Source organism: Bos grunniens, chromosome 25 (assembly GCF_055505025.1).
Source record: "Bos grunniens cultivar Pamir isolate PY7600 chromosome 25, Bosgru_T2T1.0, whole genome shotgun sequence".
NCBI lineage: Eukaryota > Metazoa > Chordata > Mammalia > Artiodactyla > Bovidae > Bos > Bos grunniens.
Window position 1 is genome coordinate 23306450 of NC_141189.1, and position 14008 is coordinate 23320457.

Below are 14008 nucleotides of genomic sequence, written 5' to 3' on the forward strand. Positions count from 1 at the left end.
ATTTTGGAGCCCAGAAAAATAAAGTCTGACACTGTTTCCACTGTTTCCCCATCTATTTCCCATGAAGTGATGGGACCGGATGCCATGATCTTAGTTTTCTGAATGTTGAGCTTTAAGCCAACTTTTTCACTCTCCACTTTCACTTTCATCAAGAGGCTTTTTAGTTCCTCTTCACTTTCTGCCATAAGGGTGGTGTCATCTGCATATCTGAGGTTATTGATATTTCTCCCAGCAATCTTGATTCCAGCTTGTGTTTCTTCCAGTCCAGCGTTTCTCATGATGTACTCTGCATATAAGTTAAATAAACAGGGTAACAATATAAAGCCTTGACATACTCCTTTACCTATTTGGAACCAGTCTGTTGTTCCATGTCCAGTTCTAACTGTTGCTTTCTGACCTGCATACAAATTTCTCAAGAGGCAGATCAGGTGGTCTGGTATTCCCATCTCTTGAAGAATTTTCCACAACTGATTGTGATCCACACAGTCAAAGGCTTTGGCATAGTCAATAAAGCAGAAATAGATGTTTTTCTGGAACTCTCTTGCTTTTTCCATGATCCAGCAGATGTTGGCAATTTGATCTCTGGTTCTTCTGCCTTTTCTAAAACCAGCTTGAACATCAGGAAGTTCACGGTTCACATATTGCTGAAGCCTGGCTTGGAGAATTTTGAGCATTACTTTACTAGCGTGTGACATGAGTGCAATTGTGCGGTAGTTTGCGCATTCTTTGGCATTGCCTTTCTTTGGGATTGGAATGAAAACTGACCTTTTCCAGTCCTGTGGCCACTGCTGAGTTTTCCAAATTTGCTGGCATATTGAGTGCAGCACTTTCACAGCATCATCTTTCAACTGGAATCCATCACCTCCACTAGCTTTGTTCTTAGTGATGCTTTCTAAGGCCCACTTAACTTCACATTCCAGGATGTCTGGCTCTAGGTCAGTGATCACACCATCATGATTATCTGGGTCGTGAAGATCTTTTTTGTACAGTTCTTCTGTGTATTCTTGCCATCTCTTCTTAATATCTTCTGCTTCTGTTAGGTCCATACCATTTCTGTCCTTTATTTTGCCCATCTTTGCATGAAACGTTCCTTTGTTATCTCTGATTTTCTTGAAGAGATCCCTAGTCTTTCCCATTCTGTTGTTTTCCTCTATTTCTTTGCATTGATCGCTGAAGAAGGCTTTCTATCTCTTCTTGCTCATTCAGAAGAACCTGAGTAAATCACTAAATTAGACTTATATTTATTTTCTTCAGCACAATAGTGCTGAGTTTGGAGGAAAATTAGTTACAGGAAATAAAGACCTTATATTTGCTTTTTACATCAGAGTAGTATAATGTATCAGAGAATGCAATGGCACCCCACTCCAGTACTCTTGCCTGGAAAATCCCATTGGCGGAGGAACCTGGAAGGCTGCAGTCCATGGGGTCGCTAAGAGTCGGACACGACTGAGCGACTTCACTTTCACTTTTCACTTTCATGCATTGGAGAAGGAAATGGCAACCCACTCCAGTGTTCTTGCCTGGAGAATCCCAGGGGTGGTGGAGCCTTGTGGGCTGCCATCTATGGGGTCGAACAGAGTCGGATACGACTGAAGCGACTTAGCAGCAGCAGCAGCAGCAGCAGCAGTATAATGTATTATTGGAACAGATGTAGAAAAACTCATGTGTTACTGGTGGGACAATAAATTGATCTACTCTTTTTGAAGATTATCATAAACTTTGGCCACCTCATGCGATGAGTTGACTCATTGGAAAAGACTCTGAGGCTGGGAGGGATTGGGGGCAGGAGGAGAAGGGGACAACAGAGGATGAGATGGCTGGATGGCATCACTGACTCGATGGACATGAGTCTCAGTGAACTCCGGGAGTTGGTGATGGACAGGGAGGCCTGGCGTGCTGTGATTCATGGGGTCGCAAAGAGTCAGACACGACTGAGCGACTGATCTGATCTGATCTGATTCACACCATATGAGAAAATATATGAATACTATTAAGGGCAGTAGCAAAAAGTTGGAAAATTCTTAAGCATACATTGATAAAGAATGGTTAATTAATTATAATACCTTTTTGTAATGGAATACTAAACAGCTTTGTAAAAGAAAAGAGTCTATCTCTATGTGGGAAGAGGTTTAACATATATTATTAGGTAAATAAGGAAAGTTGTAGAATAGAAGGTTAGTTCACACAATTGCCTTCATAATAAAAAAACAAATCCGGAAATAAATATTTTTATAGTATGTTCTTACCTCTTTAGTCACAGTCCCACCCACACTGTCTCTTTCTACATTTTTAGGAATCAAATAGAAAAGGCAAAATTTGCAAGGCAAACACTTACGTTTTGTTTCAAACTTGACAAGGAGTTTAATCCCCAGTGCCAAAGCAATATTTGGGCTGAGACAGGCAGCTACCTTCATGGTAAGGTTTATCCGTCCATAGTATTGAGCAATGGAATTAAATGGAAAGAAACTCACAAAATATATAAAGCTTCCAGCAGAAGCAGCCAAACGGGCTGCAAATGAGAAGGAAATTATAAGGTCAGTTTAAAGCAATATACAAACTAATGAATGATAAATAAACTATAAGTAAGTTCATAAGAATACACTAAAGGATAAGAATGTAAACTCTATGAGGGAAGAGAATTTATCTTTTTCACCCTCATATCACCGATGTCTGGAACACAATATGTGTTCAGTAAATATTTATTAAATGAATGAATTAATGTATAGGATGACAATGTATAGGATATTTACCACATATGATAAAAATGTGCAGTCATTTAAACAAAGAATCACCCTTACATTTGTTCCTTTCTCATTTCTAAAACTTACTTATTCATTATTACTTGGTTTGGAGAATTATAAATGCACATCATTAGCATTAATATAAATTTAATACCTTAGTGTTTCTAGAGTTTGAAATTATGGGCAGAATAATAAGCCATAGTGAAGTTTTTAACACATGCTTTCAATCTACATCATGATAGTCAAAAGAGAATAGTTAAATAAATAGTTAATTATTGAGAGTTGGATATGATTAGGTCCATAAATACAGGCTCCTGTAAGCTAGAAAAAGAATTTTTGTCAAGATTATCATTGAGACAGGAGATCAAGAAGGTGGAGTAAGAGGATGTGGTGCTCACCTCCCTTCATGAACACATAAAAAAATACATACACATGTAGAATAATTCTCACTGAAAACTAATTGCAAACAGGTAGAAAGATTATTGTAAAATCAAAGTTCTAAGAAAGATACTCATAGAATATGACAGGATGGGAAGAAAAACAATCAGGTTGTGGAATCTGTGTCCTTAGGAGGGGAATCAGAGATTGCATGGGTAGATATTTGCCATGGGGACTGAGCAGGTTGAGCCACAGACTGGGTGTCCCAGCTCGCGGGTCCTATATGGAGGAGACAAGCCCGTTGGCTGGCTGGAGAACCATGGAGGCAGAAAAGAAGGTTGGAGATGCCTAGACTCCACTTTTGAGGAATGTTCAGGTGCTCACTTGCCCCAGGCAAGGCTGAGAAACATATTCTCTAGCAGCTGCAGGGTTTCCTGAGACCACCTCCCTACACTTCCCAGCCCAAGCCAAGCAAAAACACTAGCACTGCTCACTCCACACTGCAGTGTGGCACTGGAGCTAGGGTGGTCAGGATTAAAGGCTCAAACTTGGGATGCAGAGATGATCCAGTCCCAGGGATGAGACCAGGTGGGTGGTGGCCATTTTTGTCACCTTCTCAAGTGATGTCCTAGAAGCAACCCAGACTTTTGACACCAGCAAGGATGCTGGGCTTCCCACAGTTGCCTGTGTGCCCTTGTCCAAGCTGAAAAAACTCTTTGGCCCCACTCACAGCACACATAGTGTGACACTAGATCTAGGGCAGTCACGACCGGGGAGGAGATATGATTATCAGCTGCATCTGAGCAGAGTGGCAGGTGCCCACACAAGCAAAACACTGGAGTCCTTTTAGGTGCATGTGCCCACTTGCTTCTGCACACCTCTCCTTTGAGGCAAAAGTCCTGGTAAGTACCCTGTAAAGTGAAAAGGTTACAATTATATTGTCACCCTTCTTATTTATCTGATCAACAACATGAGATATGCAGATGACACCACCCTAACGGCAGAAAGAGCCTCTTGGTGAAGGTGGAAGGGGAGAGTAAAAAAGGACTGATGCTGAAGCTGAAGCTCCAATACTTTGGCCACCTGATCTGAAGAGCTGACTCATTGGAAAAGACCCTGATGCTGGGAAAGACTAAAGGCAGGAGAAGAGGATGACAGAGGACAAGATGCTTGGACAGCATCACTAGCTCAAGGAAATGAGTTTGAGCAAACTCCAGGAGATGTTTAAGGACAGGGGAAACCTGGCATGCTCAGTTCATGGGGTTGCAAAAAATTCAGACATGACTGAGTAACTGAACAACAAAGCACCTATTTACGGTAAAAACTCTCTAGAAAGCAGCATAAAGGGAACCTAACTAAACATTGTAATGACCATTTATGACAAACCTCTGGCAAACATCCTACACAATGGTGAGAAGCTGAAAATATTTTTTTCCAAGATCACGAACATGACAAGGATGTCCACTCTCACCGATTTTATTCAACATAATTTTTCTATAGCAATCAGAGAAGAAAAAGAAATAAAGAATAAAAATTGGAAAAGAAGAAGTAAAACTTTCACTGTTTGCAGATGACATGATACTATAAACAGAAGATCTTAAAGATGCTACCAGAAAACCACTAGGGCTCATCAATGAATTTCGTAAAGTTGCAGGTAACAAAATTAACAGAGAAATCTATTGCATTTCTACACACTATCAGAAAGAGAAATTCAAGAAGCAATTTCATTTACCACTGTATCAAAAAGAGTAACATACCTAGGAATAAGCCTACCTAAGAAAATCAGAGATACCAAAGGAATATTTCATGCAAAGATGGGCTCGATAAAGGACAGAAATGATATGGACCTAACAGAAGCAGAAGATATTAAGAAGAGATGGCAAGAATACACAGAAGAACTATACAAAAAAGATCTTCACAACCCAGATAATCACGATGGTGTGATCACTGACCTAGAGCCAGACATCCTGGAATGTGAAGTCAAGTGGGCCTTAGAAAGCATCACTATGAACAAAGCTAGTGCAGGTGATAGAATTCCAGTTGAGCTGTTCCAAATCCTGAAAGATGATGCTGTGAAAGTGCTGCACTCAATATGCCAGCAAATTTGGAAAACTCAGCAGTGGCCACAGGACTGGAAAAGGTCAGTTTTCATTCCAATCCCAAAGAAAGGCAATGCCAAAGAATGCGCAAACTACCGCACAATTGCACTCATCTCACACGCTAGTAAAGCAATGTTCAAAATTCTCCAAGCCAGGCTTCAGCAATATGTGAACCGTGAACTTCCTGATGTTCAAGCTGGTTTTAGAAAAGGCAGAGGAACCAGAGATCAAATTGCCAACATCCGCTGGATCATGGAAAAAGCAAGAGAGTTCCAGAAAAACATCTATTTCTGCTTCATTGACTATGCCAAAGCCTTTGACTGTGTGGATCACAATCAACTGTGGAAAATTCTTCAAGAGATGGGAATACCAGACCACCTGACCTGCCTCATGAGAAATTTGTATGCAGGTCAGGAAGCAACAGTTAGAATTGGACATGGAACAACAGACTGGTTCCAAATAGGTAAAGGAGTATGTCAAGGCTGAATATTGTCACCGTGTTTATTTAACTTCTATGCAGAGTACATCATGAGAAACACTGGACTGGAAGAAACACAAGCTGGAATCAAGATTGCTGGGAGAAATATCAATAACCTCAGATATGCAGATGACACCACCCTTATGGCAGAAAGTGAAGAGGAACTAAAAAGCCTCTTGATGAAAGTGAAAGTGGAGAGTGAAAAAGTTGGCTTAAAGCTCAACATTCAGAAAATGAAGATCATGGCATCCAGTCCCAGCACTTCATGGGAAATATATGGGGAAACAGTGGAAACAGTGTCAGACTTTATTTTTCTGGGCTCCAAAATCACTGCAGATGGTGACTGCAGCCATGAAATTAAAAGAGGCTTACTCCTTGGAAGGAAAGTTATGACCAACCTAGATAGCATATTCAAAAGCAGAGACATTACTTTGCCAACAAAGGTCCGTCTAGTCCAGGCTATGGTTTTTCCTGTGGTCATGTATGGATGTGAGAGTTGGACTGTGAAGAAGGCTGAGTGCCGAAGAATTGATGCTTTTGAACTGTGGTGTTGGAGAAGACTCTTGGGAGTCCCTTGGACTGCAAGGCGATCCAACCAGTCCATTCTGAAGGAGATCAGCCCTGGGATTTCTTTGGAAGGAATGATGCTAAAGCTGAAACTCCAGTACTTTGCCCACCTCATGCAAAGTTGACTCATTGGAAAAGACTCTGATATTGGGAGGGATTGGGGGCAAGAGGAGAAGGGGACGACAGAGGATGAGATGGCTGAATGGCATCACTGACTCGATGGACGTTGAGTCTGAGTGAACTCCGGGAGTTGGTGATGGACAAGGAGGCCTGGTGTGCTGTGATTCATGGGGTTGCAAAGGGTCGGACACGACTGAGCAACTGATCTGATCTGATCTGGTCTGAAGGAAACAAAACACCTGTACTCTGAAAACTACAAGATGCTGATGAAAGCAACCAAAGAAGACACAAACAGATGAAAGACATCCCATGGTCATGGATTGGAAGAATCAACATAGTCAAACACAGAAATCTAAAGACTGAATGCAATCCCTATCAAATTACCAATGGCATTTTTCACAGAATTGGAACAAAAAATCCAAAACTTTGTATGGAGAAACAAAAGCCTCCATGTAATGAAAGCAATCTTGAGAGATAAAACAGAGCTGGAAGAATCAGGATCCCTGACTTCATATTATATTACAAAGCTATAGTCATCAAAACAGTATGGTACTGCCACAAAAACAGAAATATAGACCAATGGGAAAAGGAATCAGCTATGAAAGTATTAGTTGCTCAGTCATGTCTGACTCTTTGCAACCCCATGGATTAATTGTAGCCCACCAGGCTCTTTTGTCCATGGAATTCTCCAGGCAAGAATACTGAAGTGGGTTGCCATTTCCTTCTCCAGGGGCATCTTCCCAACCCAGCAATCTAACCCGAGTCTCTTACATCTCCTGCATTGTAGGTAGATTATTTACCATCTGAGCCATCAAGGAAGCCTGTTAATCAGTTAAACGTCAACACCAAAAAAAGTTAAAACTAAATAAAAATCTATCTCTTGAGGTATAACTAGGTTGCTTCCATGTCTTGGTTATTTTAAATAATGCTGTAATGGGGGTACAGATATCTCTTTGAGAAGTAATTTCAATTCCTTTGGATGTATACCTAGAAGTGGGATTGCTGTATCTTATGGTAATGCTATTTGTAATTTTTTAAGAAACCTCAAAATGTTCTACAGAGTGGCTACAACAATGTATATTCCACCAACTGTATATATGCTATGCTATGCTATGCTAAGTCACTTCAGTCGTGTCCGACTCTGTGCGACCCCATAGACGGCAGCCCACCAGGCTCCACCGTCCCTGGGATTCTCTAGGCAAGAACACTGGAGTGGGTTGCCGTTTCCTTCTCCAATGCATGAAAGAGAAAAGTGAAAGTGAAGTCGCTCAGTCGTGTCTGACTCTTAGCGACCCCATTGACTGCAGCCTACCAGGCTCCTCCATCCATGGGATTTTCCAGGCAAGAGTACTGGAGTGGGGTGCCATTAAAGTTCTTTATTCTCCACATCCTCACCAACACATGCTATATTTTGTAATCTTGGTAATAGCCAACCTAACAGTTGTGATAATTGAATCTGAGTTCCAGATTACCACATTATGAAATTTAAATTTAAATGTCAAGTTTTGAAAAAATTGACAAGGAATACAGAGAAACAAGTAAGGAGAAAATAAATAAACAGCAGTTATCCCCAAGAAAGACCAGATGGTGGACTTTCTAGATCAACAGATTTAGACAAATGTTCTAAGATGCTCACACAGCTAAAGAAAGATGAGGATAAACTCAAGAAAATTATATATGAGCAAAACAAAGTATCAATAAAGAGGTGAAAAACATAGGAAGGAATAAAGAAATTCTGAAGCTGAATAATACAATAAAAGCAATGACTATTCAGTAGAGTGTTTCAAAATTGAATTTTCACAGGCAGGAGACTCAGTGAACTTTAAAACTATACAATTGGAAAGTTCAGTTTTGAGTAATTTAAAGTAATAAGATTGAAGAAAAGCAAACAGTGTAGGGATCTGTGGGATAACATTAAGTGGACCAACATAACCACTGTCAGAGCGCATGAAAGAGAAGACAGAATAAAGGAGAACTTATTTGAAGCAATAGTGGATGAAATTTTCCCAAACTTGATGAAAACAAATATAATGATTCAAGAAGCTTATCAAGAAGCTTAACAAACTCTAAATAGCACGACCTGCAGAAGACTGACACTGAGCACATTATAATCAAATTGTTAAAATCTAAAGACAAAGAATTTGGAAAGGAGCAAGAGAAGAGGATCATATGCAAAGATCCTCATATGATTATTGGAAGAATTTCTAAACAGAAAGTTTGAAGGTCAGGAGGCTGTGGGTGAATATATTCAGATTTCTCAAGGAAAAAAATCAGTAAAAACCAAGAATTCTTAATGCTTCAAACTGTTCTTTTAAGATGAAGGAGAAATGAGTAACAAATAAAGAAAAATTACCTGTCCTGGGGTCTTTCAGGTTGAAAGAAATATAGTTGAGGCTATATGAACAAGCAAAGATCTCCAGTAAAAGTAAATTCATGTACAATTATTAAAGCTAGTATTACTGTATCAACTATACCTCAACTTAAAAAGAGGAATGCAGGAGAGTCTGAGTCAGAGAAGATTATGTGATAATCAAAGTAGAATTGGAATGATGGAATTGCCAAAAGAGTTCATAAGCCAAGGAATGTTGACTGTTTTCAAAAATGGGAAAAAGGCAAGAAAATGTATTCTTTACTATAGGCTCCCAAGGAATACAGTAGTGCGTCTTTTAGCCAAGTGCACACAGGACAGTCTTCAGGATAGAGCATATGTTAGGCCACAAATCAAATCACAAAACTTTTGAGTTAAGATAAATGTCATATAAACAATCTTCTTCAACTACAACAGGACTAGAATACTGAAAAGAAAATGGAAAAATTTACAATTTTGTGGAAGTTCAACAGTACACTCCTGAACAATCAATGGACAAAAAAGAAATAGCAAGAGAAATTAAAAGGTATATAGAGATGAATGAAAATGAAAACATAACATTAAATGAATTAAAAGCAGTACTAAGGGGCAAAATTATAGCTATAACTGCTTACTTTGAAAAAGAGGTAGGATCTCCAATCAATAAATTAACTTCACAACTTAAGAAACTTGACAAAAACAAACAAACAAACAAAATTGGAAACTATCAATAAAAAATAGAAAGCTAGAATAAAGAAGGAAATGTTAATAATAAAGATTATGGCAGAAATAAATAAAATAGAGAATTGAAAAATAGTAGGAAAAATAAACACTTACATGTGGAACTTAGAAAAATGGGACTGATGAAGTTACTTGCAAAGCAGAAGTGACTTACAGAGTTAGAATATGAAGCTATGGCTACCAAGGGAGAAGGTTAGGGTGAGGCATAAATCAGGAACTTGGGATGAACGAACACACACTCTATACACAAGATAGATAACCAACAACGATGTCTTGTATAGCACAGGGAACTCTATTCAATATTCTGTGATAACCTGAGAAAAGATTCTTACAGAGAGTGGGTATACATATATTAATATGCATAACAATTACTTTGCTGTACACCTGAAACACAATATTGCAAATAAACTATACACTAATAAAATTAAAATATTAAAAAAAAACACACAAGACAAAGAAAAAGCACGAAGACTTTCAATCCTAAGCACAGGGTATCTTTCCCTTTATTTGTATTTGCTTTAATTTCTGGTCAATGTTTCAAGTGAACAAGTCTTTCACCTCCTTGGTTTATTTTATTCTTTTTGATGCTATTGTAAGAGGGAAGATTTCCTTAATTTCTTTTTTGAGTAGTTCATTGTTAATATATAAAAATATAATTGATTTTCATATCAGTTACTTTAGTGAATTTATTTTTTAAAATTTATTTAAATTGGAGGATAGTTATTTACAATACTGTGATGGTTTTTGCCTTACATTAATATGAATCAGCCATAGGCATACATTTGTCCCCTCCATTCTGTACCCACCTCCCTCCTTAATCCATCCCTCCAGGTTGTCACAGAGCACTAGCTTTGGTTGCCCTCTGTCATACATCAAACTCCCAGTGTCTATTTTACATACAGTAATGAATATGTTTTAATGCTATTCTCTCAAATCATCCCACCTACTCCTTCTCCCACTGAATCCAAAAGTCTGTTCTTTATGCCTGTGTCTCCTTTGCTGCCCTGCACATAGGGTCCTTAGTACATCTTTCTGGATTCCACAGATATGTGTTAACATATGGTATTTGTCTTTCTTTTTCTGACTTACTTGCCTCTGTATAACAGGCTCTAGGTTCATCCACCTCATTAGAACTGCCTCATATGTGTTCCTTTTTATAGCTGAGTAATATTCCATTGTTTATATATACCACAACTTCTTTATCCATTCATCTGCTGATGGACATCTAGGTTGCTTCCATGTCCTAGCTGTTGTAAATAGTGCTGCAATGAACACTGAGGTTTTATTGTTGTTCACTCACTTGTGTCCAACTCTTTGTGACCCCACAGGCTTCCCTGTCCTTCACTATCTCCCAGAGTTTGCTCAAACTCATTTCCATTGAGTCGATGATGCCATCCAACAATCTCATCCTCTATTGCCCACTTCTTCTCCTGCCCTCAATCTTTCCCAGCATCAGGGTCTTTTCCAATGAGTTGGCTCTTTAGAACAAGTGACCAAAGTATTGGAGCTTCAGCTTCAGCATCAATTCTTCTAATGAATATCCAGGGTTAACTTCCTTTAGGATTGACTTGTTTGATCTCCGTGCTGTCCAAGGGACTCTCAAGAGTTTTCTCCAGCAACAGTTTGAAAGCATCAATCCTTTGGTGCTCAGCCAGCATTATGGTCCAACTCTCACATCTGTACCTGACAACTGGAAAACCCATAGCTTTGGCTATCTGGAACTTTGTTGGCAAAGTGATGTCTCTGCTTTTTAATATGCTCTCTAGGTTTGTCATAGCTTTTCTTCCAAGGAGCAAGCATCTTTTAATTTCATGACTGCAGTCACTGTCCACAGTGACTTTTGGAGGGATACATGTGTCTTTCAAATTCTAGCTTCCTCAGGGTATATGCCTAGTAGTGGGATTTCTGTGTTATATGGTAGTTTTATTCCTAGATTTTAAAGGCATCTCCATACTGTTCTCCATAGTGGTTATATCAATTTGCATTCCCACCAACACTTTAATAGGGTTCCCTTTTCTGTACATCCTCTCAGCATTTATTGTTGACTTTTTGATGACAGCCATTCTGATTGGTGTGAGATGATACTTCATTGTGATTTTGGTTTGTATTTCTCTTATACTGCGTGATATTGAACATATTTTCATGTGTTTATTAGCCATCTGTCTGTCTTCTTTGGAGAAATGTCTGTGTAGGCTCTCTGCTTGACAATGAATTTATTAGTAGCAACTGTGTGTGTGTGGAGTCTTTAGGATTTTCCATATATGCTGCTGCTGCTGCTGCTAAGTCACGTCAGTCGTGTCCGACTCTGTGCGACCCCACAGACGGCAGCCCACCAGACTCCCCCGTCTGTGGGACTCTCCAGGCAAGAATACTGGAGTGGGTTGCCATTTCCTTCTCCAATGCATGAAAGTGAAAAGTGAAAGTGAAGTCGCTCAGTCGTGTCCGACTCTTAGCGACCCCATGGACTGCAGCCTACCAGGCTCCTCCGTCCATGGGATTTTCCAGGCAAGAATACTGGAGTGGGGTGCAAACATATATATTTTCACTTTTTATCTGGATATCTTTTACTTCTTTTTCTTGCCCATTTGTTTGACTAGAAATTCCAAATACTATGTGTAAAATTAGGTTATCTGTTTGACCTTTCTTATCTTTTAAAATGAATGTTTATTGTTATAAACTTTCTCTCAGTCCTGCTTTTCCTGCATCCTAAAAGTTTTGGTATGATTCTATTTGTTTTCGTTTTCCTGAAGATATTTTCTTGTTTCAACTCCTTTGACCAAAAGCTGGCTGTGTTCTTTAAAATTCACACATTTTAAGTTTTTCCATCTTTTTTTTTTTTTTTTTTTAGTTTTATTCCATTGTGATTGAAAAGTAATTGGAATTTCAATCTTCTTAAGTTTTTAATGGCTTGTTTTCTGACCTAATGTGTTAGGCTCTGGACTATACTCCATGTACACTTCAGAAGGCTATATTCTGTTATTGGGTGAAATGTACTGCTTATGTCTGTTACATTCATTTGGTCAATGGTGCTCAAATCTTGTTTCCTTACTGATTTTTCTCTCTAGATGATCTATCCATTTTTGAAAGTGGGGATATTTAAGTTTCCTCCTCCAACTGTATTGCTATTTCTCCCTTCAGGTATTTCAATATATGCTTTATATACTTAGGTATTCTGATGGTTGGTGCATATATAATAGTTATATCTTCTTGATGCATTGAACTTTTTGTCATTATGTAATGTCCTTCTTTGTTCCTTGTGAATTTTTGACTTAAAAATCTATTTTTATGTTCTAAGTGTAGCTACCATCTCTACTTTTTTGTCAATATTTTTTATGGAATGTATATTTGCATCCCTTCATTGTGAACCTAAGTGTGCCTTTGATTCTAAAGTAAGTCTTGGTAGACAATAAATCATTGTATCTTTTTTTTTTTCGTGTGTGTCCATTCTTTGGTTTCTGATTGGCACATTTAATCCATTTATGGTTTAGTTATTATGGACAGACAAGGACTACAATTCCCATCTTGCTACTTGTTTCTGTCTGATCTGTCATTCTTTGTGTCTTTTACTCTCTTTATCTTCCTTTGTGATTTGTTGATCTTTTGTAGTGAGATGCTTTGTCTCTCTTTTTTGTCCATATATATTTTAGATTTTACTTAGCATTATCTTATAACTATCTCATTTACACCAATAACAATTTCAAGTGCATAAGTCTATACTTTCAATTCTCCCCTCTCAAAGTTTGTTAATTCCATCTTTTATATTGTTATATATCAAGAATTAAAAAATTTTTATTCTTAATACTTTAACTTTTACAGTACAATTAAAAAGGATTTCTTTACTATCATTACAATATTACAATACTGTATTTGTCTAGACATTTGCCTTTATCAGTGAGCCTGTGCTTTCACAGGCTTCGCACTCTTTATCATCCTTCTGTTTCAACTTAAAGAAGACCCTGTAGAATTTCTTATAATGCAGATATAGTGGTGATAAATTCCCTCCAATTTTGTCTATTGCTTCAATTTTAAAGTACAGTTTTGCTCAGGATAGCATTCTTAGTTGGCAGTTTTCTTTTAGCACTTCAAATATATCATCTCATTCCTTCCTGGCTTTCATGGTTTCTGTTTACAAGGAGTTCCTTAGACATGATCATTCCTTTTTCTCTTCCTGCTTTCAAAACTGTATGTTTTTCTTTTAGTTCTGACCATTTGATTGTAATTGAGACATTGAGACAATGTAGACTTCTTTTGTTTCATCATGTCTGGTGTTTATTTTGAGGATTCATGAGTCTGGATGTTCACTTACCTCTCTAGATCAGAAAAATTGTTACCGCATTTCATTCAATAAATTTTCTATTTCCTTCTTTTCTCCTTCTGAGGTTCTCATTATATATGTATATATATATATATATTCATTTTTATGTGCCCTTTAATCTCTTAGACTTTCACTTTTTTTCTTTTTGAACTTCTAACTTGATAATTTCAAATGTCCTATATTGAAATTTGCTGATAATTTCTTCTGCTTGATAAACCCAGT

The 14008-nt window shown here is 38.1% G+C and overlaps 1 protein-coding gene across 1 annotated transcript in view; it reads right to left on the minus strand.

Moving 5' to 3' along the window:
- LOC147345295 (phospholipid-transporting ATPase ABCA3-like) overlaps positions 1–14008 on the minus strand; it is a 199913-nt gene that overhangs the window by 145736 nt on the left and 40169 nt on the right. Inside the window, 1 exon segment of the mRNA XM_086375382.1 lies at positions 2336–2509. Within this exon segment, the coding sequence (XP_086231508.1) occupies positions 2336–2509 (174 nt within the window).